At 37.7% G+C, this 15,136-nt stretch overlaps 2 protein-coding genes across 2 annotated transcripts; both read right to left on the bottom strand.

Annotated features, from left to right (window-relative positions):
• Positions 1 to 2,395: 2,395 nt before the first annotated feature.
• On the bottom strand, positions 2,396 to 8,295 carry LOC115426462 (macrophage-expressed gene 1 protein-like). Its single transcript, XM_030144596.1, has 2 exons — positions 7,813 to 8,295; positions 2,396 to 4,773 (listed from the first exon to the last, which is right to left on the bottom strand). Exons 1-2 carry the CDS (start codon positions 8,260 to 8,262, stop codon positions 3,097 to 3,099), a joined length of 2,127 nt encoding a protein of 708 aa, XP_030000456.1. The 5' UTR covers positions 8,263 to 8,295; the 3' UTR covers positions 2,396 to 3,096.
• Positions 8,296 to 12,330: 4,035 nt separating this feature from the next.
• Positions 12,331 to 13,241, bottom strand: LOC115425955 (histone H1-like). Its single transcript, XM_030143847.1, has one exon. It carries the CDS (start codon positions 13,177 to 13,179, stop codon positions 12,580 to 12,582), a length of 600 nt encoding a protein of 199 aa, XP_029999707.1. The 5' UTR covers positions 13,180 to 13,241; the 3' UTR covers positions 12,331 to 12,579.
• Between the last annotated feature and the right edge of the window lie 1,895 nt (positions 13,242 to 15,136).

The following is a 15,136-nucleotide window of genomic DNA, read 5'->3' as shown; positions in this document are numbered from 1 at the left end:
TGTAAATCCAAGCTGGACTGACTGTACATATCCTGACCAAGGAAAATTCAATTCTCCTTTTGTGCAGTAATCTACACCTGGCTTTACTGCCTCTGTCCACAATAATATAGCCTAAAAGGGCACATGTCACCCTGTTACTTACTGAGTTATACTGGCTACCCATAGCTGCCCGCATCAAATTCAAATCCTTAATCCTAGCCTACAAAATTCTCAGTGGGTCTGCTCCTACCTATCTAGATGCACTGATAAAAGCTTATGTTGCCCCACGACCACTCTGCTCACCTGGGGAACGTTGTCTGGTGGTCCCCAGACCTTGTACAAGACAATCCAGGCTCTTTCCATGGGTCGTTCCACATTGGTGGAACGCTCTACCAAGTACTATGAGAACAGAGGCATCCCTGCCTATTTTCAAGAAGCTCCTGAAGACCCAGCTCTTCCAGGAGCACCTCCTGTCCTAGTACTGGCAGACATTCCATTTTAAACATTTTAATAAAGTTCTTCCCAGGCTTATCACAGATTTTCCCAGGATTATCTCTGGATCTGCTGCGGTGGTCCTGCCTCTCTCCTGCCTTCATCATCATCACTCACCTATCCTCACCTGCCTCCATGTGTCTCCCCCTACTCCCCCCTTCTCCCCTTCTCCCCCAGTTTCTATCTCTATCGCTCTCTTTTTCTCTTTCTTTACTCTCTCTCTTTAACCCCAACTGGTCAAGGCAGACGGCCATCCTTCAGGAGTCTGGGTCTGCTCCAGGTTTCTGCTGTTAAAGGGAAGTTTTTCCTCGCCACTGTCACCACTCACAAGTGTTTGCTCCTGGAGGATTCTGTTGGGTTTCTGTAAATTGGCTTAGAGTCTGGTTTTGACCAACTCTATATATAAAGTGTCATGAGATAACTTTTTTGTTGTGATCTGGCACTATATAAATAAAATTTGATTGATTGAGTGGTTTAATTGGTTTTCCCCTGTAAGTCGCTTTGAAAAAAAGCGTCTGCCAAATGCATAAACATAAACAACATATACATTATATAAACTAAATGTCCTCTAAAATGAACATTTATTTGCTACGTAGTATAGCAAACTATTACATGATCAAAAACAAATTAATTTTAGCAAAAAAAAATTAAATAAAAAAATCTCTGTTTTGAGTGTCTGGGGTCACCAGAAATTTGTGATGTTAAAATGGGGTCACAAGTCAAAAAACCACTGCTCTTGGGGGTTGTCTCTGTCTAACTGGTCGCTGATACTGTTGTCCATTCCCACTATGATCTTCACTTTGAATAGGTGATTGTGTTCCTGGTATTCTCTCCTCCTATCCTATATTATCTATATCTGTGGTTACTGTTTCTATTGTTTCCATACCTACAAAGCAAAAGCAGTCAACACAGAACGAATGGCAAATCCTCATTTTAACATTCTTAACCTAACCTAACCTAACTTAACCATTCTTAACCATTACGTACTTAACCTAAGACAAATTGACTATTATCCTTTTTTATCACTTCCTAATGAACTGTCATCCTAATATGCGAAAATCATTAATTAATCAAGTCTTTCCATGAATTATTATTTCTTTTAACCATAAGATGAGAACATTATAACCATGACACTAAGCTCCACAGTCACTAGATCTTGGGCCAGATTATAGACAGACATGTTTGATAGTGGTCTCTACCTCCAAAAAAGCAAAGAAGGAAATACATTTTTGGAAGAATGGTGCCCATCTCCCTGGGAGAGAGGAAAAAAATTCAATGTTAGTGTTCATTAACCCATAAAGACCCAGTGTTACTTTGTGGCAGCTCCCAAATCAATTTTTCACCTTTCTCAAGTGATTTATCACCATTAATTCTAATAGTATGCTCTGTGTTTTGCCTTTTTTCATTGAAAATCAGGTATTTTCTTGTTTATAATGTACTGATTATGTAGATGTTCCTTAAAGCTCAGATTAAAGTTGAGGGTTATTATATCCAAAATAGAGAAAACTAAATAAAAAGATTTTTTGTTTTTCTGCAAAATATATCGTTAACTGAACATTAAATAATTTCTCTATCCACTGTCACTGATCAAACTCCATGGGTTTTATTAGTGGATCACTGTTGTAGAAGATGATGGTGTTTCCATGTTCAGTATGGAGCCTCTGAACATGTATTGATAGGATTAGTGATCAACAGGTATTAAACACTTTATATCAGTGAATGATTTGAGTCGCTGGTGGATGTTTGGGTCTTTATGGGTTAAAGCTGTTGGTTCTACACCTTACTGAGACACATTTATGTTGGTTTTTCCTTTATTTTATCACCTCTTTTCCTGTGTATCTCCATGTAGTGCAAATCAGACTTGATCATTGCTATGAAATACATGAATAAAACTGAGTAAAAACATGACAATAGACCAGCAGTGAATATTTTAATGCTTTAATCAGTGGTTAAAGACAAAATATAATGTGTATATATGCAGCACTATAAAGACAAAGATTAATAGAACTTACAAGTAATTAACATAACCATACAGGAAAAGACTTTTATTATTTAACAGCCTTAGCATTTATGTTGCACAGCAAAACAGACAAATAGTTGCGGAAAAAATGATTAGACCATCAAAAGTCATCAAAAACAATGGTTATGCAATCAAGTACTAACTCCTGTGTGTGTCATGTGACTAAAACAGACAGAAAAGAAAACATGGAATGCCTAAAAGCACTGTTTTTGGCAGTACAATACCTTCGCTGTTGATCTAAGAGCTGAAGTGATTTTGGTTTTTATCAAGAAACCAAGGAAAATGCCTAGATAACAGCTCTGAAATTATACTCTGATGAGCTTTTTTTTTTATCATACCATATCATATTATATTTGTCCAAACAAATGTACCTTTAGTTGTACCAGGCATTAAAATGAACAAGAAATTGAAGAAAACAGGGGTGGTCTAATAATTTTTTCCATGGCTGTATGTCATGTCTGGCTTGTGACCTCAGGGGGCAGTGTTGGTTCACTGTAAAAGCGACTTCTGCTTTTGTTTCTGATGCACAGTTTGGTGTGACAGTATTTAATACAAGCTACAGAACATTCAACATTTTGCCGTCTGTCGCTGCTGTGCGCTCTGCTTTAAGCCTCCTCCTGCTGGGGAAATGTTTGCTCATCAGTATCCTCAGTCCCTCCCTGTATTTCCTGATAGCCTCTAGCCGTCTGAAACCCAGACAGCCTCCTCCTTCTCTTTACCAGGACCCCTAATACTATGACCACCGCCAGCAACCCCAGCACCCCGAAGGCTACTCCTGCTTTTGCTCCACTGGACATAGACTTAGATTCTGGATCGAAGTCCGACATCATCTCCTTTAGTTCCTCTGGTTTAGCCAGTTTCCACATCTTGGTCTGGCCCACCCTGACCCAGGTCTTATCCCCCTCTGTCATCACCATAACTGTGTTGGTGCGCTGCATGCTGATCAGAGAAGGATTAGTAAAAGGAGGCAGACGGACAGGTAGTAGTTGACCACCTGTGAACAATCCAGACTGAACACAGTAAAGAATCTCACACCCATCACTGACTGTAGCGAGGTGTTGGCTAAATTTGGGAGGACAGCGCCGTTGTCCATTTGCTAGTGGGTTGCCTGACTCACAGCTAAAGAGTCCTGCAAATGGAACAGAGGATCTGGTACCAGCTTCATAGTCTTTACTTACACAAATCACCTGGCCATCAGAGAGAAATTTGACTGGAATGAAACTAGCAGGGCAGCTTTTGGAATTGGTGATGGGATTCAGGAGTGAGGGGCTGTAGATGCCTCCAAACAGATACCCAGAGTTATCTGGCGCCTTTCCATTAACTGAGCACCAGTATGTGTTAATAGTAGCACTGCGAACGTAATAGTTGTCCTGACAGTCTTGACGATGGCAAATGCTAAGGCCCAGAAAGCCACAATGATACCTGTGGTCATGGCATTGGTACAAAGTGTAACCCTGCTGTCTCAGTTCAGATCTCAGTAAAGTGGCCTTGTAAGGAGACCGGCAGGAGAAGTCACCCGTGTCTGGGTTTTTCTGCTCCAGTTCCTTACAAAGTGGACCTGCATCTGAGCTGCGTGGGACACACTCCTGATAGACACCACCAAAGCTGAGGTTTGTAGCAGGACCCTCACAGGACGAATCATCAATGTTGGCCTGAAAGTTGAAGTTCTTTGAGTTGATGTCAACACAGCCAGGACGTTTGTTGACCTCATAGTAGCGCTCCACAGCCTTGGTCACCGCAAGAGCCACCTTTCCAACAGTAGGCTGAGGCAGGTCAGGGAGGGTGTTGGTGTTTATGAAATAGTACAAGGGTAATCCTGACCGATCAATAGCGACCAGGTTGTTTCTAGTGCTCTCCTGCCACTTCTGCAGAGTGATACCAGGATAGAAAGGTGCACCACCGTGGCTTTGAACAATAGAGTACTGAATGTTGGACTGATAGCCATGAAGTGTTGAGCTCTTCTGGGTGTCCTGACTGCTGATGTCAAATTTGACTTTATCGAAAAAATTTAAGCCGGCTTGAGCTTTAACAGTTGAGGTGTCTGATTGACTGTCTGTGACATACGCAGAGCGGAGGTAGTCCTCCTGCGCTAATACAGCTCCAGCATCAACACTAGTGATAACGTGGGTTCCATAGTCCACGACCATCTTCTCTGATAGATAGGCTGCATTCCTGGTCTGGTTGTTTTCAATAGCATCAGCAACTTCTTTGACTTGTTGAGCGAAGCGAGAGTCCAGAGTGAAGTCAGGGTAAGCCTTAACGGTGTAGACGAAGTTACGCACCTTTAAAAGGAAAGGATTAGAACAGTATTAAATAATATTCTGAAGTAGTTTTAATATCTGGGTGCTTCTGTGAAACTGGTCCCTAAAAATAGGACATAGGGGCTAGAATTCAAACCAGATGTAGACTAATGTTATGAAGCAAGTTTGGAAGCACTTTTGGTCTTTTTTTTTTTTTTTTAAATTGATATTTACCAAGATAAAAGAGAAACTATTTTTTAGATGAAACATATTTTATTTCATACAAAACTCCGCATGTAACACAGTAAAAAGTACACAAAAATTACACGACTATTTTTTTGTACATCTTTTTATTCTCTCACTCGTACATTTTGGGAATCTAACTAAATTTGCAAGGGAGAGTGTTTCACAAAAATGTCCACTGTTGCAAAATTAGTTGCGTTTTATTTGTGTTTAACTGCGCAGGTTCTGCATGTAACACCAGTGGACACGATGGGTTACACACAAAACCTGGAATGAGACTGAGATTCATGAAAAATCTGCATGTCTGGGTTAGAAAAACCACTAGGATCATCAAATTTAACACAGTGTCTTTATTTATAGCGGTATATAAGATCATTTTAAGCCATGTTTTCCAGATCAAATGCACTGACAACTTGGTAGTTTTTCCTGTCCCAATTTTGGTCCAATTTTTGGCCGCAATATTTGATTAAAAATTCATTAATTTTGGGATGGCTCTGAGCAAGAGGATATATTTTTTGCATTTATCTGAGGTCATCATTAGGTACATCCTGGGGTGAAATCTGTCTAAATTTCTCTTTTTTTATTTGGTCTAAAAATCTGGCAAAGTGCCAGGTACCAAAATGAACCCAGTTTCATAGAAGCACCCATTTACTATTATCCTTTACCTTATTAATTTACTTGACAGGTACACATATCCCTCCATTAACCATTTATTATGTATTACATATATTTTTTATGAATATCAGTAGTATTTTGGGTCATTCTTGGTCATTATCTAGTGCTTCTAAAGGCTTTATTCTGTATGACTATATTTTACAACTAATATGCTTTTGACTTTTCCCCCTCCCCGATTACTGTGAATGATCATAAAGGAGGAACAATGTGCTTCGTTCAGTATGAGCCATGTAAGGTAGTAAAACCAGAAGAATAGTGACTGATTTATTCATATGGAACAAAGCTGAGAAACTCAAATAAAAACAAACTGGATGTTGTAAAATATCATCACCCATAATAATGCATTAATAAGTGCCTTCTAAGGATTAACAATGACCTAATATGCTGCTGATATTTATGTGAATAAGCAGCTAGTTAATGGAAAACATACAGTCCTGTGCAAAAGTCTTCAGCTGCTTTCACTTGTTGTTGAACACACATATTTATGTCTCATTCTCATTTCTTCAAATACAAGATACAATACACACAAAAAAACTGAACTAAAGGGGTTTTAAAGGTTAAAGTCACTATCTAATGTGACCCCTGACCCCATGGAAAGAAGCAGCACAAATAGTTAGAAACATCTGACATGTGTTGAAAGCTGGTATAAAGCATTTTTTAAAAATGAAATAAAAATGTATGCAATAAATCTCATATTGTCTGAATATAATGGGTAAAGGCGTCTTAAGTGCGAAGGGAAGTCAAACTAAATACTACCTCTTTTACCTGGGTTATAGAACCTGTTTTTTTTTCCCCTGAAACTTTTGTTTGGTTTTTATTGCTGTACATACTTCCCATATATACAGAGACTGATAGATACATATTTGCGATCATTGTAACTTTACTAAACCAACAAACCTAGTGTTGGCATAGGACTTCTGCACAGTGCTGTACATGTTTAATTTAATATTTATTTTCCTCTAAAGTGACTACAGTGTCTTTCTATGGACTTGAAGTTGCAGTAGTTCTTCCTGACTCTGATACATATACAACATTGCTTTATTACAATTTAAAGTACAATTAATAAATGACCATCTAAATATGACTAATTTATATAAGAGTGCTTCTATGAAACTGGGTTCATTTTGGTACCTGACACTTTGCCAGCTTTTTTAGACCCAGTGATAAAAGAGAAATTTAGACATATTTCCCCCTAGGATGTACCTAATGATGACCTCAGATAAAGGCAAAAAAATATATACTCTTGCTCAGAGCCATCCCAAAATTAATGATTTTTTTTTTTTTTTTTTAAATATCGGGGCCAAAAATAGGACCACAATTGGGACATGAAAAGCTACCTAGGTGTCAGTGCATTTGATCTGGAAAACATGGCTTGAAATAGTCTTATATACCGCTATAAATAAAGGCACTATGTTAAATTTGAGGATCCTAGAGGTTTTTCTAATCCAGACATGCAGGTTTTTCATGAATCTCAGTCTCATTCCAGGTTTTGTGTGTAACCCATCATGTCCACTCGCATTTAATGAGGAACCTGCCCATTTAAACACATATGAATCATGAGTGATTTTGCAACAGCAGTCATTTTTGTGAAACACTGCGTTGCATAATTAGTTCAATTCCCAAAATGTACCTGTGAGAGAATAAAAAGATATTCAAAAAATAGTAGTGCATAATTTTTGTGTCCTTTTTCCCATGTTACATACAGATTTTTGTAATAATATCAAAATACATAAAAATATGTTTTATCTGAAAAAATAGTTTCTCTTTTATCTCAGTAAATATATATTTTTAAAATAGACCCAAAGTGCTTCCAAACTTGCTTCATAACATTAGTCTATATCTGGTTTGAATTTTTAGCCCCCATGTCCTGTTTTTAGGGACCAGTTTCATAGAAGCAAGTAAGTTTATACTTCTTCTTACTCCTTTTCGACCATGCAAAATTCAGACTTGTATGTGCTTGAAGATAGATTCTGTCCATTTAAATGTTATTTTGTTTATGTTTTAATTTGCTTTGTTTTGTTTTATTTTCTTTGCATGTTCGAAATAAAATTTTAAAAAAATGAAGCACCCATAAGTAATATTAATATGACCCTTGTTTTAGTTCTTAATTAATAAACTTTCTAATGGTTTTAATGTTATGCGGTAGGAAAAGTCAAAACTCACCTGGACTCTGGCCATGGTCGCAGAGTCTTTGACCTGATGAGTTTTCATCCGTTGGTTCTCTTTAGAATATTTCCCATTGAGCACAGAGAAGAAGGACACTTCTGCATTTATGGAGTGAGATGTTACGCTGGTCTGCTGCATCCAGGAGCTGATAATTTCCGAGTTGGTCTCCACACCCGTTTCCTTTCGGGGGATTACAAACACCTCATCTGGAATGAAGTAGAGCCCGTCCTCAGTGGTCTGACAGTGGGTGAAGCTCATGTTCATGACTCGACCCATGTCTATGTTTCGAAGGTTGTCCCAGCCTCCACCGGGCAGCACCTCCATGGCTGTGATGGAGAGGTTGGTGGAGGCACGACATTGTCTGACCCCGTTTGTCGGGTGGGGGACGGGAACAGACGAACACACCTCAAAAAGACAAAGAACTAGGAAAATCACTCTTGCCTTCATGATGACAGAGTGGCAGAGTGAGGGGGGAGACAACTGTGTTTAAGGCACAAGTCAAGTTCCTCTTTCTATTATGAAATGAATCATATGACAAGACAGGTCTTTGGGGGTGAGGAGGATATTTTACCTTTCTTTAGTAGGTTGACAGTCTGAGTATCCACAGTATTTAATAGGTTACTTATTAAAAAGATGTAAAAAAGTTCAGTAAATATAAATGGTCTAAGATTTTTACTTGTTCAACTGTTATTTCTGACTCAGGTATAGTCTCACACAAATCAAATATGACAAAATCAAAAGTATAATCACATTTATCTCTGGAAAAAAAAACTTAAAAGTCCTTGCGTCATTTTTTAAATCAATATGATTGATATTCTTCGAAGTATCCTGTAGTAAACTCTCACTCATGAGAAAATTGCAGAAGTCAAAAGAACGTGCCTGAGCATCGAAACTAGAAAGGTAAAGTTTTTCTCTTGCATGTTCAAACAACTTTCACAGTGGAGAAGTTTGGGTGTATATTCAGTCACAGCTTGTTTTTCCTCTTATATCTATCTATAATCCAACACACAACCTGTAAGTGAAAGCAAAAGACAGCTACAAGAGGAGGTATGTATGACGAATGGGACGCTGAAACCTAAAAAATGTTAAATCAGAGCTCAAAGCACACATTGCCTTGGTTGATAAATGGTCTGTTTGTCTTTCTTCTTTTAAAGTACAGGTAAAGTAAAAATATTTATTTAAGTTTTCTTTATCACAGGGAACAAAAATGCAGATATGAAACAAGATTTCAGAAAAGGAAGTGAAATGGTTTTGCTTAAAATGTCACATGAGTGAACGTCACAGGGGAAAACCAAGGAATTTCTGACTCACTGCAGAGTTTGATTTATATACCTTACAAAAGATAATAAAACAATAAATGCAGGTAATGAAAGCAGCAGAAATCCAATACGTGCAGTAAACATTTAAGGTTATGTTGAAGGTACATGATAAAATATTTTAGCAAATCAAATTATTATTATTATTATTATTTTTATTATAAATCATTTTGTTTTTTGTTTCATCTTGAGTTATTATTGGTCATTTCATCAATCATTAGACCAACCAGACAAGTGCAATGTATAAATCAATTCTATACATAAATAAACATTTAAGGTCGCCTTGTTGTTTTTGCGGGGTTGAAATGAGCATGCATGCATGCATATTAATTTTTCATTTTCTTTCCTTCAGGTACAAGAAAATGCAAGAAATATGTGCACAGCTTTAAAAAAAAACATACAAAAAATGTAATTAAACGAGTTCTAAAGGTTAAAGTCAGTATTTAGTGTGACCCCTGACCCCATGATAAGAACCAACACAAGAAGTTAGAAACATCTGACGTGTTGAATGAAACCCAGTGTAAAATATCTTAAAATTAGTGCAATCTCATATTGTCTGAACAAAAGGGTTAGAGATATACTAAATGCAAATGGAAGTCACACTAAATACTGCTTTTTGGTCATATTTAGTGTGAAATGTGTGTTTTACTACTGTAGACCCAAACAACCACTGGTGACTAAAACCATACTGATCTAAATGGTTTAATATCTGTTGATCCACTAATCCTACCAATACATGTAAATAATTGGTGTAAAAGGTGTCTTTTCATGGTGTCTTTTCAGGTGTCCCATTTGGACGTTCAGAGGCTCCATAGTTACCATGGAAACACAATCATCTTCTACAACATTGACTCACCAGTAAATCCCAAAGAGGTGGATCAGTGATAGTGGATGGAGACACTTGGTTTATATTTTTATTGGAAAAAAAAGTCACTTTTTCTTCAGTTTTCTCTGTTTTTTATTAAATAACCCACAATTTTGATCTGAGCTTTTATGAACATGTACATGATCTGTCAAGTAAATACAAGAAAATACATGATTTTCGCTTAAAATGCCAAATACAGAGCATATTATTAGAATAAATGCTGATAAGTCACATAAGAAAGATTAAAAATAGAGAAAAATTCCGTTGGGAACCACTACAAAAAAGGCGCTGGGTCTTTATGGGTTAATACAGAAACGGAAATGCCTATTTTTTGGTCATTGCAATGTTACCAAACCAACAAATCTAATATTGGCCTTGAACTTTTACACGCTATTGTACATCAGTTTTCTACTTCTGCAAATCTGACACTGTCAGGATCACAGATAAGAGTCAAATACACTGCATAGTGTGGCAAGTACAGAAAAACATTGATTGACCTAGTTGGTAAATAGAGAAAAAAAAAGAGAAAAACATCACAAAAACAACTATCAGCAGCCTGCATCAATGTATACGGTCAATATTTTTATCAGCTACATAACCTACATGTCAGTATGTGCAGCACTTTTCTGACTCAATGAATTGCAAAAAAAAAAAAAAAAAAAAATCTTCGATGAATTGGTAATTACTCTTTTGTCCTGTAGATGGCAGAAATGAGCAGTAATCATATAGTTGAACTCCGAACCGCAGTGTGAAGGATTTACTTTCACCTCACAGGTTGAAGACTGTGTGTTTGTACCTCATACAGTATGTCACAGTCTCAGTTATGTAGGAATATGGATCAGCTCCTTTAAGCATATGAATCTTATTGTTACTGAACCACAGTGTGTGTCTGTGTTTATCTTGTCGCTTCACCCGAGCTGACCTCCTCCTGATTGTTGTTCAACTGCAGATAAGAAGAAAAGTTAACGAACAAAGTTCGGCACGCCCTTCATGTCCTTCACTGTTGACAGTGATAATTCCGCTCTTTGGTGCCAACTATCAGGTGTCACCAGTTCCAGCTCCATAAAAGACAGACCTGGTCACTATTGATACTGATAAACAACAGGTAGCGCGCGCAAAAACGCAACAGGTATCGACTGTGTATTCATTCAAGCTTTATTATGGACACAAAAATTAGGTCCATAGGATAAGATTTAAAAAAACAAAACAAAAAAAAAACATACACAAATAATAAGAAAAGAAATAGCATAAATCCATATGTTTATAGCGAAATAAACATCATTTTAACCCTTTCATGCATGAATTATGAGAACCTTAATCAAGATTTTTTTTCCGGAGTGTTTTTATTCCTCTTTAGGCATGAATAAAAAAAAAAAAAAACACAAAAAAACAATGCAATAGATTTTTTATGAATCTATTTGATCACTAGTTACAAAAATGTTTACTCAGCTGGAAACCATGCAGTTAATTTTAGAAGCACAGAAACGTGTATTTGCTGATGTACTATGTGAAAACTATGAAATAAAAACATTTTTAATGCTGCTAATCTGATGTTTTCTCACATTTTAACATACCTGCATGGAGATAATATGCAAAAAAACAAACAACTCTTTGTTTAGAAAAAAAAAAAAAAGCAAAACTGTTTATTTCAGTCTAGTCACAATTCGAATTTTTTTTTTTTTTTTTTTTTTTTTTTTTTACATTCAAACATGTTACTGCAGATCAGGTTCATCTACAGCAAAATTAAAGTAATGGTATGAATTGCAGCGTATGGGATGATGCACAAAACAACAAATCCATAAATATTCAAGAAAATACCTTTGATCAGCTGTCCACTGTAGTGACCACCATGCATGAAAGGGTTAAATATTCAGGCTTTTGACGTCACAATAATTGCATGTGAAGTCTATCCTCTCACAGTACGCATGTTTTGGAAGCCATCCTAAAATTACGTGTGTGTATGTGTGTGTGTTGGGCCCCTCGGTTTCCCTGTGCGTAAAAGCGCATGACCGGTGCATAGCGCCGCCCCGTAACATTATGTAGACTATACCGTCCTCCTGCGTCACCATGAACCAACTTTTCAACAAGAGCGCGCCAAAATTGTGTGTGCAGAGACGAAACATCACAAGTCAGATAATGACGAAGCCAAAAACACCTGAACTCAAAGCTATTTTTTCCACCGGTTATATAATTTGTTTCAAAACTGAAACATAAATTCTGCAAAAACAGTATTTTTTTTTAAACTCTACCTCACTAGTGCTCTTTTCCACACATAGAACCTCCACTCACTTCTGTTTTATCCCAAACTATAATAAAACCACACAACAACTTTTGTACATTAAAATAAATGTATTTATTCCCAGCAAGTGCATTGTCCTTTCACTCCAAACCGCCGCACAGGGTGGCGAGAAAATGACGCATTTAAGACAGCAAGGTTATAATCTTCTACTGAAAACATAGAAAACAAGAAAATAGCAAAAGCAAAAGTTTTTGGAATGAATGCAGAAAGATAGTCCAAACATACTGTAGGTCAAGTGCCATCAGAACAGCTGTTGTGCATTTAGTGTTCTGGAGGAGAGTTCTTTACTTCTTGGCTGCAGCCTTGGTTTTGGCCACCTTAGGGGCCTTAGCCTTCTTGGGGGCCTTGGGCTTCTTGGGGGCCTTTGCCTTCTTGGGGGCCTTGGGCTTCTTTGGGCTCTTGGGCTTCTTGGGGGCCTTAGCCTTCTTGGGGGTCTTTGGTTTCTTTGCCTTTTTGGGGCTCTTGGTCTTCTTCTTCTTTGGTGACTTCTTGGCTGCTGCGTCTCCTCCTGCTGCTGCTGGTTTCTTTGCTGCGGCCTTCTTGACCTTTTTCGCCGCAGGCTTCTTCTTCTTCACCACCTTCTTCTTTTTAGGTGCGGGGGGCTTCTTGTTCAGTTTGAAGGAGCCCTTGTTTTGGACCAGGGTCTTCTTGGTAACTAAGCGCTTGATGGCGGTGAGGAGCCTGGCGTTCTTCTTGTCCACATCATATCCTCCGGCCTTCAGAGCCTTCTTCAGGGCTGTCAGAGAGATGCCGGTGCGGGAGGTGGACGCAGCCACGGCCTTCACTATTAAAGTGGACACTTTGGGTCCGGCCTTCTTCTTAGGAGCTTTGGGCGCCGGTGCCGGAGCCGCCGGAGCAGCCACAGGAGCAGCAGCAGAGGACATTGTGTGGATCAGCTGAGGTTCAGAGACAGGAACTGAAGTCTGGTGTTATCTCCACTCACCCTCTGGACAGCTTTATAAAGCCGAGATGAGAACCGTTTAGACTGAGCCCCGCCACTTTAGCGCGCCTATCTCGTTTTCCCCAAAACTGGATGTAGTTTGTGTTTTCTCCAGCTGCATTATTCTGTAAAAATCATGCATAATATGTTGGAATTCCACCCGGTAAGTGCATCATTAACATAAGCATGATCTAAACTGTCTGTACTCACATTTTAGTGAAGAAAATCTAAATTTATGTTGCATTTACAAGCAGTTCTTTACAGGATGTAGTTTTGCATGCTTGTATATTTTGACCTTTTTAACAACTTTATATCCATCAGTCAATTAAATACAGACTTTTAACATTAAACATCATTAACTAGTATCACATCTGACATACTGGCTCCAAAATTGCATTTTATTTCAACCGTTTTTGCGATTTTTTTTCACTTAACGTTGGTCAAAGAAACACAGGTGCCTCAGACAGAACATAAATTGACTCAACATATTTATGAAACCCAGGAATAAAACGCATGGTACTTTATGAGATGCGTAAAAATGGTTTGGACTCATTTATTTGGTTAAAATGAAGGTTTTGTGTGTTTTGTTATATAGGCTATGTGCAATGCTATTGTGAAGTGTAGTTGTAGAAGTCCTCTGTGGAGGAGATGGAACCCCAGATAAAGAGGTCTCAGCATACGAGGACGCACATGGAGAAATTAGTCATTTTGTTGTTGTTTTTAATGTAGAATACGCATTCACTGGATGCATAGATTTTTGCAGACGAATCCATTTAGTGTTGAGCCATTTATGAGACTTAATGGCACAGTTCTGAACTAAATTTTCTGATTATGAACTTATTAAATGGACAGAAACTAATTCAAAACAATAATATTCTATTAAATATGTTTGTGCCTTTCTCAGTCTGAAGTGCTTTAATAATAACAATATAATCGTCTATATTCTGTACAAGTGTAAAATTGTATATACTTTACATTATCACCAGCATTAGAGGGGAGTTGCCCCTTGGTTTTAATTCGATCCAACACTCGGCTGCTCTGTGACGTTATTCAGCTGGAAATTATCCGGAGACCTGTGACTTGTGGTGCGGTGCGTTTTTACGCACTCATTCATCCCCTACGGTGCGCACACGCAGGATTGTTATTTGAAGGTTTGCCCGTTAGAGGCAGTATCCTCTTAAGAAGGTGTGTGTGTACGCATTAAAAAAGGAGCTGAAGAGGAAATCTGAACCCATCAGATTATCAGTAACAGATATGTGAAACCTGCTTAGATTATATGATTTGTTTATCTCTGTTATTGTTTAAAACTGCACCATCTTGTTATCTTGTTTTGTTTCTGCAACTTTCCTTTTTGTAAATAGTGTAGGCATAAATAAACTGTTGCTTCAGCCTACACATTTTCGCTCTTGTTTAATGTAGAAATCCAAACTGTATGTATGTATATATCATGTTTTGTTAAATGGACGAATAAATTACTTACTAAGGAAATCCATTCTCAGACTGGATTGAAGTGGAGAGGGCGGATCAATTAAAAAAAAAAAAAAAAAAATATTAACCCTTTCATGCATAAGTCACTCCAGTGGACAGTTATTCTCCAGCTGTTCTCTTGTACATTAATGGGTTTAGTTGTTTTAGTTCCACATCAGCCAACACAGTGGACACTTACGCACCATCTCATACACTGACATTCATACCATTACTGTAACTTTGCTGTTCTTGATAAACCTGATCTGCATTAACATGTTTGAGAGTAAATCAATTGTTATTTGTTAGACAAGAAGGGTTTTCTTTCTGCACATTATCTCGATGAAGTGAGGAATTACTAGCATTAGAATATGTTAAAATGTGAGAAGACATCTGATTACCAGCATTAAACATGTTTTTATTTCATTGTTTTCATA

This window comes from Sphaeramia orbicularis, chromosome 9 (genome assembly GCF_902148855.1).
Source record: "Sphaeramia orbicularis chromosome 9, fSphaOr1.1, whole genome shotgun sequence".
Classification (NCBI taxonomy): domain Eukaryota; kingdom Metazoa; phylum Chordata; class Actinopteri; order Kurtiformes; family Apogonidae; genus Sphaeramia; species Sphaeramia orbicularis.
The sequence above is the reverse complement of the archived record's forward strand: the minus strand, read 5'-3'. Positions and strand labels throughout refer to the sequence as shown.

Bases quoted from the DNA above. Each gene is read 5' to 3' on its own strand.
- LOC115426462 (XM_030144596.1), bottom strand. From the start codon at position 8,262: ATGAAGGCAAGAGTGATTTTCCTAGTTCTTTGTCTTTTTGAGGTGTGT. The intron at 4,774-7,812 runs GTGAGTTTTGAC...TTCCTTTTAAAG, and splicing joins CGACCATGGCCAGAGTCCAG to GTGCGTAACTTCGTCTACAC.
- LOC115425955 (XM_030143847.1), bottom strand. From the start codon at position 13,179: ATGTCCTCTGCTGCTGCTCCTGTGGCTGCTCCGGCGGCTCCGGCACCG.